Consider the following 24,027-nt stretch of genomic DNA (forward strand, 5'->3'; position numbering starts at 1 on the left):
GATATTGTACTGTATGTAGAAGATGAGCGGTGATGAAACAAATGTTTACAGTGTCTCTCTGGATTCCCTCAGTTTGACCGAGCAGGAAAATCCACATGATGTCTCCCTGGATGAGGAATTTGACACAGACCTGCAAGCTCAGGGTGAGACTGGATACTGAACATACTGGACATGAGAATGAACAAATCCCGTTACATTTATGATGCGTTCAGGCTGTGCACCATTCAGAATTGAATTGAGAATGCCTTTTAAATTCCAGTTCAATTCCTGAATTTGATTTAATTTTAACTGACATGATTCAGACCTCTTATTTAGATTAACTCATTAAACTCTGTGCTTTTCACATCATGAAGCCAAACCAACTCCGATATACAGGTACATCTGCCTTTTTTTTATAGCACATGACTCAAATATCAAAATAAGACTTTTTTATTGTCATTTTATCATCCTTATAAATACATTGTTTATTGCACAGTTCCTTATTGCTGTCTGTTGATCTTTTACTGGGATGGTGGGGTTAATGTACATTGTATATAATTTATGAAAATAGGTAAATACATTTTAAACAGGACAAGATAACTTGGTTTCATTACTAAATTTGATTTATACTTTTAAAAACTGCATTTAATATTGGTGGGAGTTTCAAATGAGGTTCAGCTAGACATATTGAAATGTATTTGTATTTTTGCATCTGTGCTGGGAGTATATCTTTTTTTTATTATTTATTTCTTGTGATACGGTGGTGAGAGAAGGGATATGGTTGAATGAATATGACAGAATCTGGTGCCGAAACCATCACAACGCTGCATTTGAGCTCATAAACTCTAAAGAGACGGCGGCCTGAATAGCCGAATCAGTTGGGAAGAGATGATAAATCATTTCTGTGTATATTATTTTATATTAGCCATTAGGCATTAGCCACAAACCCGTAGCAGAAGTAGCTTTACCCTGCGGTGACATAGTTTCCAATTCTTGTGAAAAAGGCTAATTATATAAGCAATACATAAAAATTTTGATGTCAATATTTATTTATTTTGATCTAAAAACACCACAGTCTTTGAATTTCCATATTGAGTTACTTACCTGTAAGCACTTGTGTTTTATCTGTCAGTGGTAAAACATATGAAGAAGGACGTGACCACTGCTGAATTATACCTGCAGGCCTGTAAACTGTGTGGTGTCGTTCCAGTCAGATATTTTATCAGGAATCTGAGCTGTGAAACCATGAACCTCAATCATCACGGACTCGGTCCTTTGGGAGGAAAAGCTCTGGCAATCGCCCTGGTGGTAAGAGACATTTTTTGTGTCCATCGGGTCAAATATATGTTCAAGCAGTGGTGATATTGACTAATATTGAGTCAATATATTCTGTGTCTTAAGACAGACATGCACACCTCAACCCTGGAGCTGGCAGATAACTGTTTGTTGGCTGAAGGAGCCAAATATCTCATGCAGATGCTGAAGGCCAATTTCACCATTCAGAATCTTGTATGTTTTGTCAGAGTTTATATTTTCGTGATTAAGTGTTTTTGCCCCCTGAAGAAATTATTCATCAATGATCAATGTAATGACAGTGTCTGCACAACATGACTGTTATTTGTCCACTAGAGGGAAGCAAAACATTGAAATGTGACTTTGATCTCTTCAGGATCTGTCCAATAATAATCTTCAATCTGCCGGTGCTGAATGTGTCGCTAAAATGCTGCTGGAAAACATTTCCATTAAATCTTTAAAACTTTCAGGTATTTTTATGTGATCAGTGATGACACTCATTTATTTTGTCTGGAAATGCAGAAAAATAGTCACGTGAAAATGGTTGTAATACACCTCTTTTTTTAATTTAATACACCTCTTCTGAGTTCTGAATTAAAATGACATGTGTAATGTGTGTGTGTTTGTGTGTCTATCTGTTAAAAAGGTTAAAGTCAGGAAATAATAAAGTAAAAAAACAAAAAAAAAAACAAATGAGGAACATCATTTTTATCATTATTTTACTATATCTTTAAGAAAACTTCAATAAAAAATAGTTGTTTGCTTTGCCATAATTATATACACACACACACACACACACACACTGGCGGCTAAATGTTTGGAATAATGTACAGATTTTGCTCTTATGGAAAGAAGTTGGTACTTTTATTCACCAAAGTGGCATTCAACTGATCACAATGTATAGTCAGGACATTAATAATGTGAAAAATGACTATTACAATTTGAAAACAATGTTCAGAACTTCTTAAACTACTTCAAAGAGTTCTCATCAAAAAATCCTCCACGTGCAGCAATGACAGCTTTGCAGATTCTTGTTATTCTAGCTGTCAGTTTGTCCAGATACTCAGGTGACATTTCACCCCACACTTCCTGTAGCACTTGCCATAGATGTGTCTGTCTTGTCGGGCACTTCTCACGCACCTTACAGTCTTGCTGATCCCACAAAAGCTCAATGGGGTTAAGATCCATAACACTCTTTTCCAATTATCTGTTGTCCAATGTCTGTGTTTCTTTGCCCACTCGAACCTTTTCTTTTTGTTTTTCTGTTTCAAAAGTGTCTTTTTCTTTACGATTCTTCCCATAAGGCCTGCACCCCTGAGTCTTCTCTTTACTGTTGTACATGAAACTGGTGTTGAGCGGGTAGAATTCAATGAAGCTGTCAGCTGAGGACATGTGAGGTGTCTATTTCTCAAACTAGAGACTCTGATGTACTTATCCTCTTGTTTAGTTGTACATCTGGTCTTCCACATCTCTTTCTGTCCTTGTTAGAGCCAGTTGTCCTTTGTCTTTGAAGACTGTAGTGTACACCTTTGTATGAAATCTTCAGTTTTTTGGCAATTTCAAGCATTGTACAGCCTTCATTCCTCAAACAATGATTGACTGATGAGTTTCTAGAGAAAGCTGTTTCTTTTTTGCCATTTTTGACCTAATATTGACCTTAAGACATGCCAGTCTATTGCATACTGTGGCAACTCAAAAACAAACACAAAGACAATGTTAAGCTTCATTTAATGAACCAAATAGCTTTCATCTGTGTTTGATATAATGGCAAGTGATTTTCTAGTACCAAATTAGCAATTTAGCATGATTACTCAAGGATAAGGTTTTGGAGGATTTGATCAAAAATGACTTTTTTCAAATAGTGATGGTGCTGTTTTTTACATCAGTAATGTCCTGACTATACTTTGTGATCATTTGAATGCCACTTTGGTGAATTAAAGTACCAATTTCCTTCCGGAACAGCAAAATCTGTACATTATTCCAAACTTTTGGCCACCTGTGTGTGTGTGTGTGTGTGTGTGTGTGTGTGTGTGTGTGTGTGTGTGTGTGTATATATATATATATATATATATATATATATATATATATATATACTGTATTATAATGATAGAGATGTGTACACATGTATTCAAGGTGGAAGGAAAATATATTACTTTTACTTGATGGTCATAGCACTTGTAATTTTTAGGGCCAAAATCTTTGTTGAAAATTGTGTATATGTTTATTTAAAACCATATGAACCCAACACACAAATTACTGCAAGTTTTAGAACTTGGCACATGCATTTTAAACTACATTTTTACATTTTTGAAAGATTTTTCCTTTTCATTGTCTTGGAGATTGTTATGACATTGATTTATATTGACAGACACACAATTTTTAATGTTTACAGGGAATAAATTCACTGAAGATGATGCCAAGTGGTTTGCAGATGTTTTAACGGTAAGTTAAGAAGTAAAATTCAAACCATTCTATTTCTTTTAACTCTTTATTTTTTTATTTTTTTTTATTTTTTTACAAGAAAATAAACATCACATGAATATGTTTTCAGAGTAACTACAGAGTGAAGGAGTTGGATTTGAGTCACAATCAGTTCTGTGGGAGAGGTGGAGAACATCTGGGTCAAATGATCGGTAAATAAGATATTATAAGGGATCCCTGTGATGTGTTATTGCATGAATTCTAATGTGTCAGAATAAAAAATAAAATAAAAATACTATTTCTGTTTCTACAGCAAACAATGACGGTTTAGAAGTTCTTGATCTGAGTTGGAATCATTTGCGGATGAAAGGAGCTGTAGCGTTCTGTGCTGGACTGAAGGTGCAACCACACAAATACACTATTATACAAGAAAGGAAAGGGATTATAACAGTAGATTGTTGAGAGTTAGCAAGATTCATATGTATATTTAATTGAGTCCCTTAGTCTTGTTAAAACACACATATATAGCATGGAATCTCAGACTCTTGTCTGTCTGGTGAGGACAATGTAGATATACTGTGTGTAGGCAAAACTTGACCTGTTCACACTTCTATCAACAGCGTCCAAACTCAGTTTCTATGGTTTTTCTACCTCACTGACAGCACAGCTCTATTCAAAACATAGCAAGCTGCCTTGCCTTCTACCATCTACATAGGCAGTTACCTTTTAAGGCAGCATTCTCACCTCATAAGTGAATGGTTTGAAACCCCTACATAGGCAGCAACTAAAATAGTGCTCCTCACATGAAGCGCATGAGAGACTTGACTGTTCAGTCATGACATCAGTTTGAAGGCCAACTTGAAAGGCTAATTCACCATGGGTTCCTTCAGGAAATTTCAATGGGCTATTCAAATAGCTGTTTTTGATTTATGAGGTATGAACACAAGTGACTTTAGGAAGATATGCAAGAACGTGTATTGTAACTTGCAATAGAATCACGTTATTGTAACTACATTTCTGCTGAATGATTTTTACATGACTCATTGTACGTATTGCAGCAGTTTCCTGGTGAAATGAACACTAGAGGCACTACACCAACAATTACTTTTATTCACTTTTACACAAATCACGAGTAAAACGAGTGTTCATAAACACTTTTCGCTCTGTTCCTCACACAATGTATCTTATGACATCTAAACACTTTTACTATAGCGCGTGACTCATTTTAACGTTTGCATCACATAATCAACTACATTTACAAGCTTGTTTGGGTGTGATCAAACTGTGTGGTAGCTCAACTGATAGAGCGTTGCACTTGTGATGTAAAGAAGTGGGTACGAGTCCTAAAGAGCACATGAGTCCACATGTGAGCCGAAATTGTCATAGAAGTACCACAAAATGACATGCCTGTGTTTTTCATCTCACATTTGCCTTTTCTGACACTATTGTTTAGGTTTAGGTTTAAGGTTTAGGGTAGGGAGGTCACTTGTGTTGATTTAAAATGCAATAGAGTATTAACTTTAAATCCTCATCTGTTTGGGATAACATTTAACTCGCTTTTAGCGCCACACAGTGGACATTTCACCTCAAAAATGCCGCGATACTTGTAATGAACCACGTGATGTAATGTTACATTACATGTCAATCACATTTAGCAAATTATGCAAATCCAGTATTTGTGTCTTATCAGGTGAACACGACTCTGAAACACTTGGATCTGTCATGGAACGGCTTTGGAAATGAGGGGGCTTTAGCTTTGGGTGAAGCACTCAAGTTCAACAACACCCTTGTCTACATGTACCTCAACAACAACCGCATCACAGATGAGGGTGTGAGCATGCTCTGTAAGGGACTGGAGTTTAACGATACACTCAGAGTACTGCAGGTGAACATCGGGGATGATTATACTACAGTATAATAGATTCAAGTAATATTTTTAACATCATTGCACAGTGAAGAAAGTGGTAACCTACAGGATTGTACAATTGTTACTTCAAGGATCTGTACTGTCGATGGTGCAACCTAATTTGTCAGATTGATTTAGTCCAATTAAACAACATCTTTGACTTGAATAAAATTAGATAATTTAGATGTTACCCCTTGAAACACATTTTTTTTTTTTTTTTTTTACAGTTTTTATGTGATTCTACAAAGTACAAATGGCTAAATCATATGAACAAGTAGCAATTAAAAAGGGAAGAAAATTAATATAAGAAAATAAAGAGAGCACACAACATAACAGTAAAGTGCAAGAGATCAGTTGCAGCATGCAGTTATCTGACCTGTAGTTGCGAAGTTTATACCTTATACCTACACAATGTGTATGCTAGTTTGGGTAGTACAGTGTCAGTTAAGTATGGAAGCCAATTTCTGCCACATAAAAAGAAAATATATAAAAAAATATAGATAAATAAAAAAATTGTGCTTTGGTAAATCAAATTTATGAGATACAGAGCCCTATTTTAAGAGCTATTTTTAGCACTAAGCGCAAAGTCATAAGGGCATAACCATGAAGTTTCTGTATTGTCATGCAAGAATGTGCAAAGTCTTGAGCTAAGTCTAGGCGCAAGTGGGTTTGGTGAAATCGTGCATGCAATGTGCTAATGGGCTGGGTCAAGTGCAATTTAATTCTGAGGTTCTTCTCCGGTTATTGAACCATCTGCATCCTATTATATAGTTCATTCCCTCAAACACCAGCGATCTAAACAAAGACAGCACGATCATAAGAAGTTGGTAGTGAAAATGGACTGTGTGCAATGAATTCGAAGAATAGAAATAAGGACACACTCCTTTTATGTGCTTTGAAAATTTGATTCTCATCAGGATTTGGATGTTCACTCTGTTTAAATATAAGGAATGTAAGTATTATTAATAATTTTCATCTACTGACACACAAATCATGGCTAGTATTAACAGTAATTGTATCGGCATGCACTTCACTTCTACCATTGTTTTTTAATTTTGAACAATTCAATTAATTTATTGAAAAAAAAAAAAATATCATACCAAATCCAAACATTTCCAAAACACAAAAATGTAATTATGAGATAAAAATTATCAAATTTATCATAATTATCAAAATTAGAAGATAAAATTAAAAATTACAAGATTAAAAAGTCAAAATTATTAGATGAAAAGTCCCAATTATGAGATAAAATGTTGAAATTATTACATAAAAATGCAAAATTGAGATAAAAAGTCATAATTATGATACAATCTTTAGATAAAAGTCAAAGTTATGAGATTAAAAGTAAAATTTTGAGATAAAAAGTCCTAATTCTGAACTACTAGATCAAAATTAGGAGATAAGAAGTCGCAATTATGAGATAGAAAGTAGAAATTATTAGATACAAAGTCAAAATTTGGAGATGCGAAGTCATAATTTTTGAAATACTAAATCATAATCATGAGATGACTTTTGAATCTAATAATTATGACTTTTTATTTCAACTTATGACTATTTTGACTTTTTATTGCAACATAATGACTTTTTATCTCATAATTTTGACTTGCCAAAGCTCTCTCTCTCTCTGTGTGTGTGTGTGTGTGTGTGTGTGTGTTTGGCGGGAATGCGCTTCCATTGGGTTAGGGGATGGGTGGTCCTATAATAACGTTTTGAGTAATTATATCTCAGTAGCAGTAGTGTATAAATGACAATAGCAATTTTTGCGGTAAATCTTGTCTTTCGGGACGCAAACCAAAAGATGAGATTAGTCATAACAAATGCAAGTCTGACATCTGTGCAAAAACAGCTTCACATTATGTAACACTTGAGACACAAACAAAAGACTCAATATTACAGATAGACAGTTTAGACAAAGAATGTCATGATTTCATTCAGCAAAACTAAAGTGAAGTGTTGAAAATATACATGCTTTTGAGTATGCATAAGAAACAATAAAAACAGTACAAGATTACTTTGAACAATAATGTTATGATCTACATGTATGCTATATTTATTACTAACTTATAATTGTCATGTTCTGTTTTATTACAGCTGGCATATAACTCGCTGACAGTGGAGGGAGCTTTTACTTTGGTTAATGTTGTCAAGAACATACCTAAAACTGCCATTGAAGAGATCAACATTTGTGTGAGTCATGTAGACCAGCGGTCCTCTACTGGTTTTGCATCAGGACCAAGATTTTACACTGAACATCAAGTGGAGACCCCAGTACTTCGGGCAAAAGAAAACAAATGTCCTTAAAAAAAATCCAACATGGGATTTTATTAGCTTTTATTACCATGAACTGCATAAGCCTATCAGTATGCAAATTATTAGCATTTCAATGGTTTCATGCTCACAGCAGCCAATAATTACCACAATATTAACCACAAAACACATTGTGGTTTACACAAACCATGTTTATCTTTGTTGCAAGTAGGGTTGGGAACCGAGAAAAAATACCATAACTGAATGCTTTTCATGACTTTCTGTTCTATTAACAGTTCTTGAAAGTGCATTCCTTCGCTGATGCGGACGGAACACAGTACTAAATTACTCTGACAACATTTCCAGCTACCACTCAGCGGCACCACAATACATTCTGCCGCGTGAAACATACAGCGCGACCAGTGTAGTCGGATTCCCAAACTAATGGCTCTTATGAACCGGTACTTTTAAATCTACAGCGTAATAAATACAGTGCTATAAAGAACAAATTAAATAATATGAATGATTATGTGACGTCACAAACACATAGAGATTGTGTCTGTTCCCCGAACTACCAAACACAAAACCTTTAAGTCATTTAGAAAAAAAAATATTTATGTCAAATTAGAAAATGACAAGAAAACTGAAGATAAACCTCTAAAGTTTGGGCAAGTAAACATTAGTTATGGTCCCTATTTTAAGAATGCTAGCACTAAGCGCAGCACTATGGGATAAATAATAACTAAACAAAAATATAATTAAAATAACGATGAGAAACTTCTTTCACTGGCCCCTTTTGCAGTAATTTAAAAATCACTCTAAGACAACAGGTGGAAAAACACCAATACAAATTAGATCATAAATACAATTGTAAATATAAACATAATAAAAATAATTGAAAAACAAACTATTACCTCTAGTAAGTTTAACACAAATCTCATAAAAGTTTGTTTCATAAAACGTCTACAACTGTGATTGTCAGGACATTAATTTGATGTTCCACTATATTTTCAGAGTTTGGATATGAACTTTATTACCACCTGCTGGTGGAATCTCCAAACTGCAAATGCAGGAACTGAGTTTAGACTTTGTACTGAAAACAGACACTTAGAATTAGCGCCCTCACGAAACCGTATAAGAAGTAGCGCACAGTGGTTGCACCTACTGCTGTGCTTAGCGTGCTCACTAAAATACAGCCCAATGAGTTTTGTTGTAATTAGTGGTATTTTATAAAAATTCATGAATTAATCAAATATATTAATTAAAAAGTGTAATAGTAATCTGCATTTAATGTAGTCTGGGTGGAATTTTCTTTACCTTGTGTAGTTTTGTTGATGGTTTTTGAGGATGAGTTAATGTCATACGATTTGACGAGCTTCTGTTAAGCGACTGATGAATTTGTGCCAAAATAATATATGAGTTTGATTCCATGCACGGCCTTTGAAATCAACAAAAGAAAGGGATGCGTTTTTGCCTTCCTTTTAAAAGCTGATAAGTCTTTTATTTTGCGATCATAACTCTGCACGGTTATATGTATAGTTGCATTTAATTTTTTTAGCATTGTTTTTCCCTGCTGTCCGCAATTTTATCAGACCTGTGAGAACCCAACAATAAAGAATCTTTGCTGCAGACTGTGATAGTATGAGAAATCCAATATAACAGTATAATACAATAATACATTTTTTTTTTCTTTAATGTGAAATGCAGTTGATGCAGTTATGCATCAAGTTGTGTGTGTTGTGTTAAAGAATGTGCTGGTGAATGAGAACTTCGTCCAGCTCTTAGAGCTGATCTGTCAGGAACATCCCAGTCTGGAGGTGCAGTATGGAGGTGTCGGTGGATTTATCGCGAAAAAAGCTCGCAAACGCATCGACCCCATGAAAGTCATTCAGGTAAATTGTCTAAACAAATGCAAATCTGCTGAGGTATCATTAGCAAATTAATTAGTAAGCAAATTTTGGGGTGCCAAATATTGTGATTTTATTTTTAAATTCTGTGATACATGTCTTGAGGTATTGTGCGTTCAAAATGTCAAATTATGTTTTTTTTGTAGGATTACCTTGACCAGCGGAAGCTTCGCCTGTGGGACTTCTTCCGTAACATTGATAAGGACGGGACCATGCGTGTTCCTGTCATAGACTTCAGAAAAGCAGTTCAGGTCTGGATCTGTGTTGTGTTGAATCTGATTGTCAAATGCATCTACTGTGCTTGTATACTCACTTAATATAGAACATGCATTCTGTCCTCCGATCATGCAATAGCTAAATATTTACTTCAGACCATTAAAGAACTCGAGAGATTACAACTACAACCTCAAGAGAGGTTTCAACATATGTATAACATGGATCTAATGGCTTTAGAGCTTCTGTCTCTCCGGCAGGGGACAGACTCAATTGAAGAATACACAGAGATTTTCTGTACACTGATGAACTGTAATGTGAACTGGGGTGACATTGAGCTTAAAGTCGGCATGAAATGAAAATTCAACTTATCTATTTTCTAAATGCATGTTATTGATCTTATTGTGAACGATTCATCCATGAATGTTTTATTTATTTATTTATTTATTTTTGACCTTGTAATCTTTAATCAGAATGATCATAACTCGATCTTCCAGTGAAACAACATTCTCTCTGGTGACATATGGAGGACATCTCCAATCATTTAGTCAGCTTAAACCCAACTCCCTTCTTATAAATACCACAACCTTGCGTAGAGTTGAACGAAACATCAATCACATGTTGGTGAAGATAGCAAGGTGTATTTTCATCTGTTTTCCTTCAAAACTATTGCTCCTTAACCCAAACTTCCTTGGTTTCGGGTCAGCTGGCTTGAATTTACATTTCAAATGAGGAGGAATAACGGCGAATTCAGACATGCCTCCGTTCTGCAATGCAACGCCCATATTTTCACAATCCAATCAATAACCAATGGATAAACTCAAATCCCAGCCCTAAATTTTTTTCTTGTTGGATAAGCTGTTTCACTTGGAAATACGTCACAATGCGGAAGTGAACTTCCGTTTCATGCCGACTTTAAGGATTTGTACAGGTTTGGGCTCAACGAACCTGATAAGTCCTGTTATCCGGGAGGTAGATGTGAACTCTCATTGATGGACTATATTGATTATGCTTTGAGGCTCTGTAATAGAAGTTGTAATACTATATACTAAGTTATGTGTTATCACAATCATACATTAAGTCTTAAGTGAATATACTGTGGGTTTTTCTGTGTTTCTCTCTGGGTGCATGACTAAAACTCACACTCCCTGTATCTGTGTAGACAAAGTGGCCATGTACCACTTCCGCCTCCTTTCTTCTTATCTAACAAATGACTGGGGCAGGTCGGGGAGGTTGGAGCTGGGGGCGGCTGGCCCCAGAGAGAAACCAATTATTAGCTGAGAGTGAGTCTGTTATCAGGAATGCTGAATGATGGAATCCAGCTGCATCCTAGGACCCATATAAGCTAGAGAATTCTAAGGTTTCATTGCTCACCACCAGTCAGAGTTAGAGTCTCTGTATGGTTTTGAGTCCACCTTGCAAGTGTGTTCATTTAATACTAATTGGAAAGGCACCTCAGTCTTTGAGTCTTTATTACAGAATTTTCACCACAGGCTCACGGCAGGTTCTAAGAGGAGGAGGAAAAAGCCCCCTTCTCTGGTGGTTCCGGAGATCTCCACTATGGTGGCCCCTCTGTTCCCTTCTCTGGTGGTCCCGGAGAGCTCTATGGTGGAGGCTCCTCTGTTCCCTTCTTCGGTGGTCCCAGTGGTCTCAACCATGATGGTCTCAACCTCACTGGTCCAGTTGTCCTAACCTTGGAGGTACCAGCTTTGGTGGTCCCAACTTCTGTGATTCCAACTATCATCCTCATCCTCGATGGTCTCTCCTTCAGTGGCCCGGCTGACCACACTCTCTGCATCGCCATCTGCCCTGACTGAGCCCTGTCTGTCCCTAGCTGCCTTGACCACTGAGCCCTCAGCGTCCCCAGTTACCTTGACCGCTGCATCGCCGGCCGCCTTGACTATGTTTCAATCGCCTTCAGAGTCTCCGCCTCCTGCGGCCTCGTCCCTAGTGTCTCCACCTCCTTCGGCCTTGTCCCCAGAGTCTTTAGTGGCTCCACCCCCTGAGTCTCTTAGTACTTTTCTCTCTAGTGCCTTGCTCTCTGAGTCCCCTAGTGCCTTGCTCTCTGAGTTCCCCTAGTGCCATGCTCTCTCAGACCCCTAATACCTTTCTCTCTGAGTCCCCTAGTGCCTTGACATTTAAAGTCCCCTAGTGCCCTGATCTCTGAGCCCTCTGAGGCCCCAGCTGCTCTAACCTCTGAGCCCTCTGAGGCCCCAGCTGCCCTGACCACTGAGCCCACTGAGGCCCAGCTGCCCTGACCTCTGAGCCCTCTGAGTCCCCTGTCACCTTGGCCCTGCCAGAGTCCCCTGATCCGCCCTGGTCTCCTGGCCATCCGCCTGGTCCGCCCTGGTCTCCTGACCATCCGCCTGTTCGACCCTTACCTCTTGGCCATCCTCCTGATCCCCCATGGTCTCCAGCATCAGATGCTAATTCCCAGTGGTCTCCTGCACCTTAGCCTAGTCCACCCTGGTCTCCTGGCTGTCTGCTGGATCCCAGGTGGTCTCCTGCTGCCTTGCCAGGTTTGCCCTGGTCTCCTGGCCTCCTGCTGGATCCGCCCTGGTCTCCTGGCCTTCTGCTGGATCGTCCCTGTTCTCCTAGCCTCCTGCCAGCTCCACGCTGATCGCCTGGTTTACCCTGGTCACCAAGTCTTTTGCCATTTCTACCCTGGTTGCCTGAACTGTCCTGGACTCCAATGTCCTCTCCTGACACCCCCTGTGGTCACCAGTGGCCTCTCCTGACCCTTGATGGTCACCAATATTCTTCCCGATCCTTGTCGTCACCTGCCCTACCATGTTTCACTTGGTTTTGTTTTGTTTATTTTGGTGTTGTTTTGGGCTTCAGGAGGGGGGCTCTGTAACATATGTTCTGGACTTTAGTTTTGTATAGATTCTTTTTTTGAAACCAAGTTTTTGGTCTTGTCTCTGTTCCTTGTTCCCCTCTGATTGTTCCCCAGGTGTTTCTTGTTAACATTGTCCCTGTGTATATATTATTAACCTTGTCCCTGTGTATATACAGTACTGCCCTCTTGTGCTCTCTGTCTTTGTCAGTTCTTGTCCTGTGTTAGGCTGTAGTGTTTGTGTTCCAGTTTCACTTGTTTCCAGTGTGTCTTGGTTTTTCTTGTGTTTCCAATGTTTGTTTTGCATTTCTTTATTAAAATAGCTGCACTTAGATCCAGTATTATTGTCTTATCTCTCCACCTACATGACAACAACAAAGTGTCATGTTGTTTCATTCAAAATGGCCGCCTTTCAAAAATAGCTTTGTGTTCTTATGTACTAAAATCTTTATTTTACTGTATATATCTGATCAGTCAAGTCCAAGTTTAGACAAACCCACTCATTCTTAATTCTAACTATTTTGCACATTTTAGAATAGTAGTAAAGTCATCAAAACATTGTTGGTAAAAAACTTATTTCAATGATAAAAGCCTTTTAGGTGAAAAAGTTTTAAGATCATGAGAAATTCTGTCATTCATAATAATGACAGAATTTTTATAAATTACATGTAATATTTTTTGACAACTTTACAGCAATCTAGCATCCCGTTGGAGAGATTCCAGATAGAGGAGCTGATTCAGAGATTGGACAGAGACAGAACAGGCATGGTGGACTACAGGTGAGCTCTCTTTTATTGTTTGGGAAGTCACTAAATATTAAATGTTTCATTACATATACAAGTAATGTGACATGGCAAATGAAGTATGCCTGTGGACCAGTGCATCTGAACATTTCTCACCAATTTGATAATTATGACAGTTGACATACTTGAGGATGATATGTCATTAATCATGAGCCCTGCTGCAAAACCTAGTGAGCTGTCTTGCCACCTACTGCCTACATAGGTAGCTACCTTCTAAAGTGGTATTCCGATGGGATTAATTTTCAGGATACAGTATGTCTGTAAAGTAACTGTTACAGTGGATATGTTTAATGTTCACCGTCAATACATATGGAATAAGCAATGTCTGTAGAATTTGGAGAGAAAAATGTGTCTTAGTCATTTATGCTTTATCGTCATGTTGAAACAGCCCTGTGCGTCATATGTAATCTAGCTCTGACACAGTTCCTCATGGCAAAATTATTCCTGAAACCTTACACTGTTTGATGCAGGTCTCATATTAATGTATTAGTAATGACAACTGTAACTATGGTATTTTGCTGGAAACTATGGTTACCATGGTATATTATTTTAAGGGCTAATTGAGGGTTAAACTTTACCCTTAAATCTGTCACAGTATTTATTTAGCTGATTACTTTTGCAGCAACTGGGTTATCAAATATTGTCATTATGGGTGATTTATGTATTGGGAGATGCATATGTTAATCTAGTCTAGTCTAGAGGTCTGCAACCTGACAGAACCCGACAGGTTTTGGGCTGGGTTCGGGTCAGTTTTAAAGTAGGACTTCGAGTTCGGGTCAGGTTCGGGTTTGTATGAGTGAAAAAATAAACAGTCTTACCGAACTTGTTTCACACATGTGCTGTCACTCACAGACACTCGTGAATGGACGAGATAGGGGCCGTTCACACTGAATGTGTTTTTGCACTTGTCTCTTTTGTTTTCCCATTGTTTTCCTATGTAAACACATGCTGGACGAATGTCTTTGACATTTGCACCGCATCTCACTTTTTCTTCAGCATCTCGCTAAGTTAAAAAGAACTTCAAATAGTCAAAAACGCATATTGAGACACCTGCGCTCTGTTTCATTCTTTGCGCTGTGTCTAGATTGAACAATCTGAACAAGTTCAGGCTGCATAGAGGGAACTGTTGCATTGTTTCATATTATTCCAGATTGTTCTGCACCAAGTGAAGTTTCAGCAAATAAATACTAAGACAATGCTTTTTTCCCCTTCTGCTCTAGTGTACTAAGGGGCTGCTGTGCCTTGTTAAAACTGTATGTTTACGGTTTCAGTACTATTACAAATGTTGCCTATATGCTTACATAAAATACAGGGGGTCATTCCTATGTTCCCAGGGTCCTATGTTCCCCAGATTTATAGGGTCCTATGTTCCCAGGGTCCTATGTTCCCCAGATTTATATGGCACATAATGAACACATGACAAAGGGTCCTATGTTCCCAGGGTTCTATGTTCCCCAGATTTATAGGGTTAGGGTTAATATTTATGAAATATAAGGGGGCCTGGGTAGCTCAGTGAGTAAAGATGCTGACTACCACCCCTGGAGTTGTGAATTCGAATCCAGGGCATGCTGAGTGACTCCAGCCAGGTCTCAGGACTCAATGCCCAATTCCCAGTGTGCTCTAAGTCCTCCTAGTGGCGTAGTGACTCGTCTCAATTCGGGTGGCGGAGGACAAATCTCAGTTGCCTCCGCGTCTGAGACCATCAATCTGCGCATCTTTTCACGTGGCTTGTTGAGCACGTTTCCGCGGAGACATAGCGCGTGTGGAGGCTTCACACTATTCTCCATGGCATCCACGCACAACTCACTACGCGCCCCATTGAGAGCGAGAACCACATTATAGCAACCACGAGGAGGTTACCCCATGTGACTCTACCCTCCCTAGCAACCAATTTGGTTGCTTAGAAGACCTGGCTGGAGTCACTCAGCACACCCTGGATTCGAACTCGCGACTCCAGGGGTGGTAGTCAGCGTCTTTACAGGCAGAGCTACCCAGGCCCGAGTAGGCATTTTCAATTCATCTCAATGGGAGCTGAATGACGTGCATGCGGGGGAGATTGTGGGATTGACAGCAGAGCAAGCTTTGAGAGTGTTGAGAAATGCGAACTTTTTGAAAATGAGGAGCAAAAAATGGTGGGCGGAAGTCGATCACTTTGAGCTAAGGGTAGTAACGTATGTCGTAAGCGCTTATTCTGCTGATAGTGCCACTTAAAAAAAAAATCGAGAGTACATGGCAAATTTTCAGCAAACTTGCTACAGATTCGCCACTGATCATTTACACATTCAAATGAGATTTGCGGCAAACTTGCAGCAAATTTTCCATTGTTGCCAAAGGTTTGCTACAGGTTTACCACTACTGGTGAAGAGCTGCAAACTTCTGGACAACATTTGTAGCAAATCACAAGCGCATTTGCATGTGAAAATAATGAGTGGCAAATTTGTGGCAAGTTTGCGGGTAGTTTGCCAGAACTCTAGATTTTTTGCATGTCAAACACAAAGAAAACTCCAGGGTTCAATACAAGTTCTGCTCAATCAGCAGCATTTGTGGCATAATGTTGCTTTCTACACAAAATAATCATCCCTCCTTTTCTTTAAAAAAAAGCAGTGAGGCACCTACAATGGAAGTCAATGGGGCCAATTTTTGGAGGGTTTTAAGACTGAAATTTTAAGCTTATAATTTGATAAAAACGCTTACATTAACTCTTCTGTTAAAAATCATGTACTATTAGAGCTGTAAAAAAAATTAAATCACCATTTTTACAGTGATTATAGGGTTTATTGACATTATGTTGTCATAGCAATGAAGTTGTAAAATTGTCTATAACTTTACACAGATGCGGTTAGTAAGAAATGTTATCACAGTAAAATCATGTTAACACATGACAATCATGTTTGTCTTGTGTCTATACTTTTGAAACAGTGAGTATTTTAATGTTTATGGATTGGCCCCATTCACTTCCGTTGTAAGTGCCTCACCATAACAATTTTTTTGTTTTTTTAAAGAAAAGGAGGGATGAATCAAAATAAACTTTTGTGGTAATCAACATAGTGCCAAAAATGCTGTTGACTGAGCTTAACTTGTATTGAACCTGGAATATTCCTTTAAAATGGTAATTGTACACATTCGTTGTGGCAATGCTGTTGCTGGGTAAACCAAAGGGTAAAAAATCCACACCGTTTATATACTTTGGGAATTCAGAAATAAAGTTAGAATCTTTCCAACTGTAATCATACAAATACAGTATGTGATGATTTTATTGACTGTGTACTGAAAGCAATCATAAACAAAACACACTCGCTATTGTAGGGCTTTACTGGTTGTTTAGATCAGTGTTACTATCAGAAATAATAATTGTTTCTGTGGTTATTAATCAACATTTAAATTAATTAATTGGATCTAACTCATTAAAACCTCATATGGGACTCCAGTAAATGTAGTGTGCTACGTTTAGGAGCAAGTTTGGTTATTAGCAATAATTAATAATTATCAAAGATAATTATTAATTATTAAAATCAATAGAACATTGATGAGAATCAATGTTAGCTTTTTTTAATCCTTTAAAATCAACACTTATCAAAGATAATCGTTAATTGTTAACATCGATGAAACATTAAAATTAACACTAGCTTATTGATCATTCAAATTCAAATTCAAAGATAATTATCAATTATCAAAAATCAATAGAATATTAATAAGGATTAACATTGACGGGGCACCACCCTGAAATCAGGGACTAATAACCGAATATTAAAACAGTCTCAATATTAGATTGTTTTCTTAGGAAAATCGACATCCGAAGAATATTGATTTTCCGGAAAAAAAACAATGAATGAAGGTTTGAATCCGAGCACTGACATCCCATCAGCATGACACAGGCGTATGCAAAACAAACCAAAACACTTCTCTTTGTAATATAAACAAAGTTTATTTATGCAGTAATATCAATTAATAATTAATACAATGCAGTCAATAAACTTCCGACTTACAACTACAAATTAAACAGTGACATGATTAGATATGGAAATAAAATAATCCTATAACACATAAGGTGTGTGTGTGTCAGTGTGTGTGTGTGTGTGTGTGTCAGTGTGGTTAGTGAGAGAGAGAGAGAGAGAGAGAGAGAGAGAGAGAGAGAGATTAAGTGACAGCCCGAAAGCTGATTTCGCGATAGCTGGAGATAAAGCAGCCGTGTTCATCACTCAGAGACGCAGTTTTACGAGCGGGGCTCGTAAAAGTCCCTTGTTATTTGACTCTTTAATGGATGAACTCAGTTGCTGTCTCACCCGCGATGGCGAAAATGCACAACAGTCCAATTTGGTTGGACCACAATACAGCAAAACAAATTTGTGATAATTAATACCCTGAGTATTAATAATGAGCGGACATGGCGGTCCGTAAACTGTACAAGCAAAAACCTTGAAACACAAGAATAACACACTATAATATTCTATCTCTGCCCAGACATAACCTCTTACTTGAATCGCATGAGGACACAGGTAGAATGTGTTTTCCTCCGTCCTTTAACTTTGACCCGGTTCCTTGAGGCTCGGGTGATGACGGTAGGCCGTTTGCTCACTCTGTCAGCGGGCGGTACGGCTGTTGATTCTTGGCGGGCTGGCGGAGAACTCAGAAATGTCGACTTGATTGAAGATGGAAGAGAAATCTTTAATCTCTTCACTTCTGTAGGCCAACGGATGAAGATGCAAATTGCTCAGCGGTCTCCTTCGGATCCGTTAGAGTGTTCGGTTGAACACAGAGTAATCTCAACTCGTCCAGTGAGATGGAGATCGTATGGCTACAGTTTCAAGTCGGACATTACTTCCTTAAGCCACGAGGTTGCACCGGAGAGCAGCAAAAAGCTACGTCCGTATTCGGTGAACAAAGTCGCTGGAAGCAACTTTGGAAGCATTTCAGAATTATTTGAAGTCCTGATGATGTCATGTTTGAGAGACGTTCTGTGGTGTGCCTCATCCAATAGGAGTTGAGAGCTCGATCCTTTAGAGGGCAAGGCTTCATGGATCTGTAGTCTGTTTTGGACTCCCTTTGTTTGATTTTGGCGCGATTTTTATCAGTACAACATCTGACTTAGAAGGTGGGGGCTTGAGTTATGTTTTTATGACTGTTAGGCCTGCCATTGTCTTCTATCTGAACACATGAGGCCCAACACTATACATGTTACAGACACACCCTAAAGTACTTTAGCGTTGGGAGTGGATTTCTTCCACACCAGTGGACACGTACCATCCGCTCACAACTTATTCCGAGCACAGTTGTGAAGATAAAAAAAAAAAAAAAAAAAGTTGCAAACAAAATGTTTTCTTTTTGTTTCTGTTCTTGTTTGGCAGGTGGAATGGTCTTCAATTGGTATAATTGATTGGTTTAATTGCCTGTTAAGCTTTAATTTAATCTCCTCATTCATTGGTTTAAGTCCCAGGTATTTTGGTCAGTTTTTATTTGAGTTCATTGATTCCAAGTTTGGCACCCAAAACCTCCTTACTAGTGCCTCCTGTAAAAAGTATTTTACATCAACACTCTAATATGCATTCAAATACACAACAAACACAAATATTGTGTAAAAAAAAAAAGAAGTACATTTTGAATCCTATTGAACTATTTTTAATGAAACTTTTCTTTTTATTGATACTTCAACATCTTAGTTTTCCTGTTGTGATGGTTGTCTTTGTCTTGCTCATTGGTTCTTGTACAGTAAGGCACTGAGTGTGTCCACATACACACCAATCCACTTATAACTACCAAAAATCTGCTTATTCAAATGAATCGGTCAATGCAAGAAATTCGTATTTACACGAGTCTCTAAAATTGCATTTTTACTTAACTGTCGGTAAGGTTTAGGGCTGGGGTTTGGGTTAGGAGGTAGGATTAATAAAATATGCATTCCTGTTGACTGTATATATCATTTCGAACTAAGAATACAACTCACTTTTGGTGCCCCTCGGTGGACATTTCACCTGGAAACTGGAGCTCTCATGTGCGCATACATTCAACAACACTTCCAGCTTCGGCCACTGGGGGCAGAGATTTAAAGTTCTGTAAGCACAGACAGAAATTTAGCAGAGCAACGTTCGACTTACTGTCGCCAAATTCATATTGAGATCAGTCTGCCATAAATTGCTAAATTAATGGCTACTTTAAAAACAGGTTCCCTGAAAACACTGCCTGTCTGCCTTTGGTAAAAATTGAAAAAAAAGTCCCTCCCCAACCTCACACAAGTGGTTAAGTCAATGTGGCAGTGTTTGTCATGGGAGGATTCATTCTGTCGATTTGTTTCTGTGTGTCTCCCTTGTGTTGTTGCAGGTACGGGGTTAATCACTCAGCAGCGTTGCCCAGCAATGCTCATTACCAGCCGCTGCTTGATTAGCTCAGCACCTCAGCTCCAGCCATTTCCATCTCCTCCATTCACCGGATCACTCACCTGTGTTTCTCTCTGCTCCAGTCACTGCCATTACACACATTGGAATATTACCTCTACTCTCTCCCCGCTGCAGCTGTCGCCATCAGAGTCCTTCACTATCATCTTCTCCCATCTCATCTCTGGACTGATCCGTTGTTTGTGCAACTTCTCATTTATTAAACAGTTATATTTTTACTCCTGCGTCTAGGTTCTATTTATCATGACAGTGTTGGGCTTGTCGGGATGCTTAAACAAACAGATCAATGTTTTGATAGCGTCACAGTGTTTACATTGGTCAGGAAGCCCTACTAATGGCTTACTTATATTTGATTCTGAGCATTAAACTGAGATATGAGAAAGCATTTAAATATACAAAAAGACACAATTCACCTTTAAAATGCTTGATGGTTTTTATTGAGTGTTTATTGCACTTGTAGCCTTTTTTCCAACAATAAGATTTTCACAGTCTGAACCCTCTGAATGATTGTCTCATCCTACAGAGGTCTGGCAGACACGAGGAAACAGATGATGCGAGACCACCGGCGTCAGCTGCGGAAAGTGGAATCTCGCCAGAAAAAGGAGAAGCAGAAAAGCGAGAGGATCCTAAAAACCTTCGAGAGCGCCGTGGAGGCTGTGACCCCACGCAGCTCCATGATCATATCACCCAGTGGGGCTAAAGAGGATTCGAGAGGCCCACAGCACTTTTCTGCCACCCCGCTCAGCTCCTGGCACCACATTGTCATGTCCACGAGCAGCCGCTACTCTGTCCAGAACATGAGCAGTGAGCACGTCCACCTCCCCATGATAGCGGGCATGATGTCATACAAACCCCCGAGCTCATCGGGCATGCGCTCGTACTCGCAGCCGAACCTGTTTGAGAGCGCCACTAAACCATCCATCAGTAAACCAGCATCGGCTCAGGGAATGCACTGCACCTCCAACCCCAGTGTGACCAGCAGTAAACTCAGTCCCACTGCAAATTTAACCAGATCCAGACCCGCGTTAAACATTGAACCAACTAGTAAAGCCAGTGTGAAGGTGAAGAAAAAGAAGACAAAGAAAAGAAAAGATGTAACATCAAAAGGACATAATCAAAATACCACATAGCGTACAAAGTTACAAGCTATTGGTCTTATTCATTAAACATGAGCAGAACCAATTTGTGAGTATATCGTTCACAAATCCATTTTCAAGAATGGTTTTTACTAACAATTTTCACACAAATTCCAACATATACTAATATACTAATACATCAAAAGTTGTGTTAGTTAACATTAGTTAATGCACTATGAAATAACAATGAACAATTGTATTTTTATTAATTAACATAAAGATTGGTCACACTTTATATTAGGTGTCTTTAACTACTAGGGGTCGACCGATATGGGTTTTTTAATGGCTGATGCCGACATCCAGAGAGCATGGTGGTAAAATTGGTAAAAAAATTAATAAACTCTTTTTTAGCACTATATTTACTCAACATTTTACATAAAACTTTAATTTAAACGTTTAAAAAATAATCTTTTAAAAAAAAGATTGTATTTTAAATGGTAGATAGCAGTTTCTTCTGATTTCTATTTAGTCATCCAATTGTAGTAATGAATTTGCACAAAGAAATTGTTACTATATTAGGAGGAAGGAAATAACAGTGCACACAGTATTCTAGCATCCACGGATGGTATGAGCGCATTAACAATTGCATTTTCTCACAGAATCAAACCAATTGTACATACAGTGAACAGTGAATATGATATTTACTTATAGCACACGTGAAGCGCTTTAACTTTGAAGTTCCTGTCATGCGCTTGTGCTGATCAAGCATCAAGCAGGCAGCAATCTCCTTACAGCTTACACGGCCCAGATGGCCTGCTTGGATTTTCACAGACTGACCTTCAACCTCATGCAACATTCCTAAATAAGAGGAACTGAGTTTTGATCCTGGCTGATAGACGCTTCAGGGGAAGATATTAAATGAGCGCTCGACAGGAAGAAAACGCTGACTTTCCGTGAGGTTCGTGAATTACATCTGTTTAAACGAGATATTAGCATATTTGCAGGCAGTATATGATATTAGTTTTATTGATTTTTGCCTTTTTAATCATTAGACAAGACAGTTAAAAGTTACAGGGAACTGTTAAAAAGAGTCTTTTAGAATATGTGCTTTAGAGGAAGAAATATGAGTGCTTCACAGGATGCTGGATCTGCTCAAGTTGTGTGAAATTTGTTTATTACATCTGTTTAAACGAGGTGTCAGCATATTTGCAGACAGTATATATATATGTATATATGTTTTATTAATATTTGCCTTTTTATCATTAGACAAGACGGTTAAAAGTTACAGGGAACTTTGAGGAGAGAGAGGGAGAATGAAACAGGTGAGCACTTTAACATAATGAGCTCAAACGCGTCTGTCGCGGCTCTGATTTGCGGACCATTTAAATGAAGACTGTGTTGCACACCAGTCTTATTGTAGTAAAACAATGGCACATAACAACAAAACAAACCGGGATTGTTAGTTTAAGTGTCTCAGACGTCTCCTTCATGTGCAAGCAGGCAATTCGGTGCCCTCGTGGCCTTAAACAAATCGGCCAAACAGTAAATTGTATTGGCCGATGCTGATAATGAAAAAATTCAGAATATCGGCCAAATTATCAGCCTTGGCGATATATCGGTTGACCACTACTATATACTAACATTAAAATACATACAATACAATGTATTTATTGTGCAAAATTCTCACAATATTCACATTTGCTGCTACTGAGGTTGAGGTACGGGTAGGTTTAGGAGTAGGGGTAGGGTTAGGGGTTAGGGTTAGGTTTTAGGGTAAGGGTTGGGTTAGGGTTATGTTTAGGGTTAGGAGTAAGGATAACAGTGTAATTAAAAATGTAATTAAATGCAGGTACTTTAAAGACACCTAATATAAATTGGGACCCGAAGATTAATAAATGCTGAAGAAAACAAAACAAAACATTAATTGTTTGTTAATGATACCTAATGAGTTAACTAATGAAACCTTATTGTGAAGTGTTAACCAAATTTGTTCTCTTTTTTTTTTCCTTTTACGAATAAGGCTCAATGTGGTTTGAACTGAAATAAAACAATAGAGATTACATTCCTCAATGATGTGTTTGTTTTTATGTCCCAGGGGTTGATTTTTACTTTACATTAACTTCAGATTTCAACTTCTTTTATTTTTGTTATATGAGGTTACATGAAAACTGAATTCTTCCAAGGCCTTAATTTATTTTTGCTACTTTTCAAATGCCTTTTATGTATAGATTTAATTGTTTTACTCTTAACATAGACACAGACTTTCAAACTAAAAGTATAACAGAATGACTGTTTGCACTAGGTGTAAATAACACCTGCCATACAGTGTGGCTATTTACACTCAAAGTCTGGTGGAAACGCAGAACAAACTGCATTCTCAGGTGTTGCTGCAGTGGTGTAGTGTGTAAAGATGGTATGCTCTGGGAGAGTGAAAATGTGCCCTGCCACTTTAAGGATCTGCCACTGTTTATTTACACGACAACGGCGTTTTGGGGCCTGAAAACACAAACTTTTGAAAACGGGTTTCAAAGTGCGAGTTTTTGAAAACGATGCCGTTATCGTCTCCTGTGTAACATACAAAAATGTGAATTTGTGAAAACGATGACGTCATGTGCACGCGTATCACGTGTTATACAAAGAATGATGGATTGATAGGCATCAATTTGAGATGTATCATTATCAATATGAATACTGATGTCTGTGCAAATAACAATAATCAACAGTTTATTCATTTGGAGTGTTTTGTATGGAGTGTGAACATTGTACAGTAGGCAGAACCTGCAATCTGAAAATCTTGAAATCAATGTATGGATTCAGATGGGAAAAATGTATTTGTATTTTAAATGTTATTTATTTATTTAATTTTATTTGATGTACCTTTACCCTGCAATTCATTCACCCACCACTTATGTATATAGCCCATAGACAGAGATGTGATGCCATGTACAGTATTCAAT

General features: G+C 38.1%; 1 protein-coding gene across 1 annotated transcript; it reads left to right on the forward strand.

Moving 5' to 3' along the window:
* The first annotated feature begins 22 nt into the window (after positions 1–22).
* Positions 23–21,124, forward strand: LOC127411133 (leucine-rich repeat-containing protein 74A-like). Its single transcript, XM_051646481.1, is given in 13 exon segments — positions 23–143; positions 1,055–1,287; positions 1,381–1,488; positions 1,649–1,742; positions 3,665–3,714; positions 3,824–3,905; positions 4,007–4,092; positions 5,384–5,578; positions 7,691–7,786; positions 9,595–9,738; positions 9,900–10,004; positions 13,496–13,581; positions 20,518–21,124. Coding segments are annotated over 13 exon segments (2,007 nt in total).
* Positions 21,125–24,027: the final 2,903 nt, after the last annotated feature.

Source organism: Myxocyprinus asiaticus, chromosome 20 (genome assembly GCF_019703515.2).
Source record: "Myxocyprinus asiaticus isolate MX2 ecotype Aquarium Trade chromosome 20, UBuf_Myxa_2, whole genome shotgun sequence".
Taxonomy (NCBI): Eukaryota; Metazoa; Chordata; class Actinopteri; order Cypriniformes; family Catostomidae; genus Myxocyprinus; species Myxocyprinus asiaticus.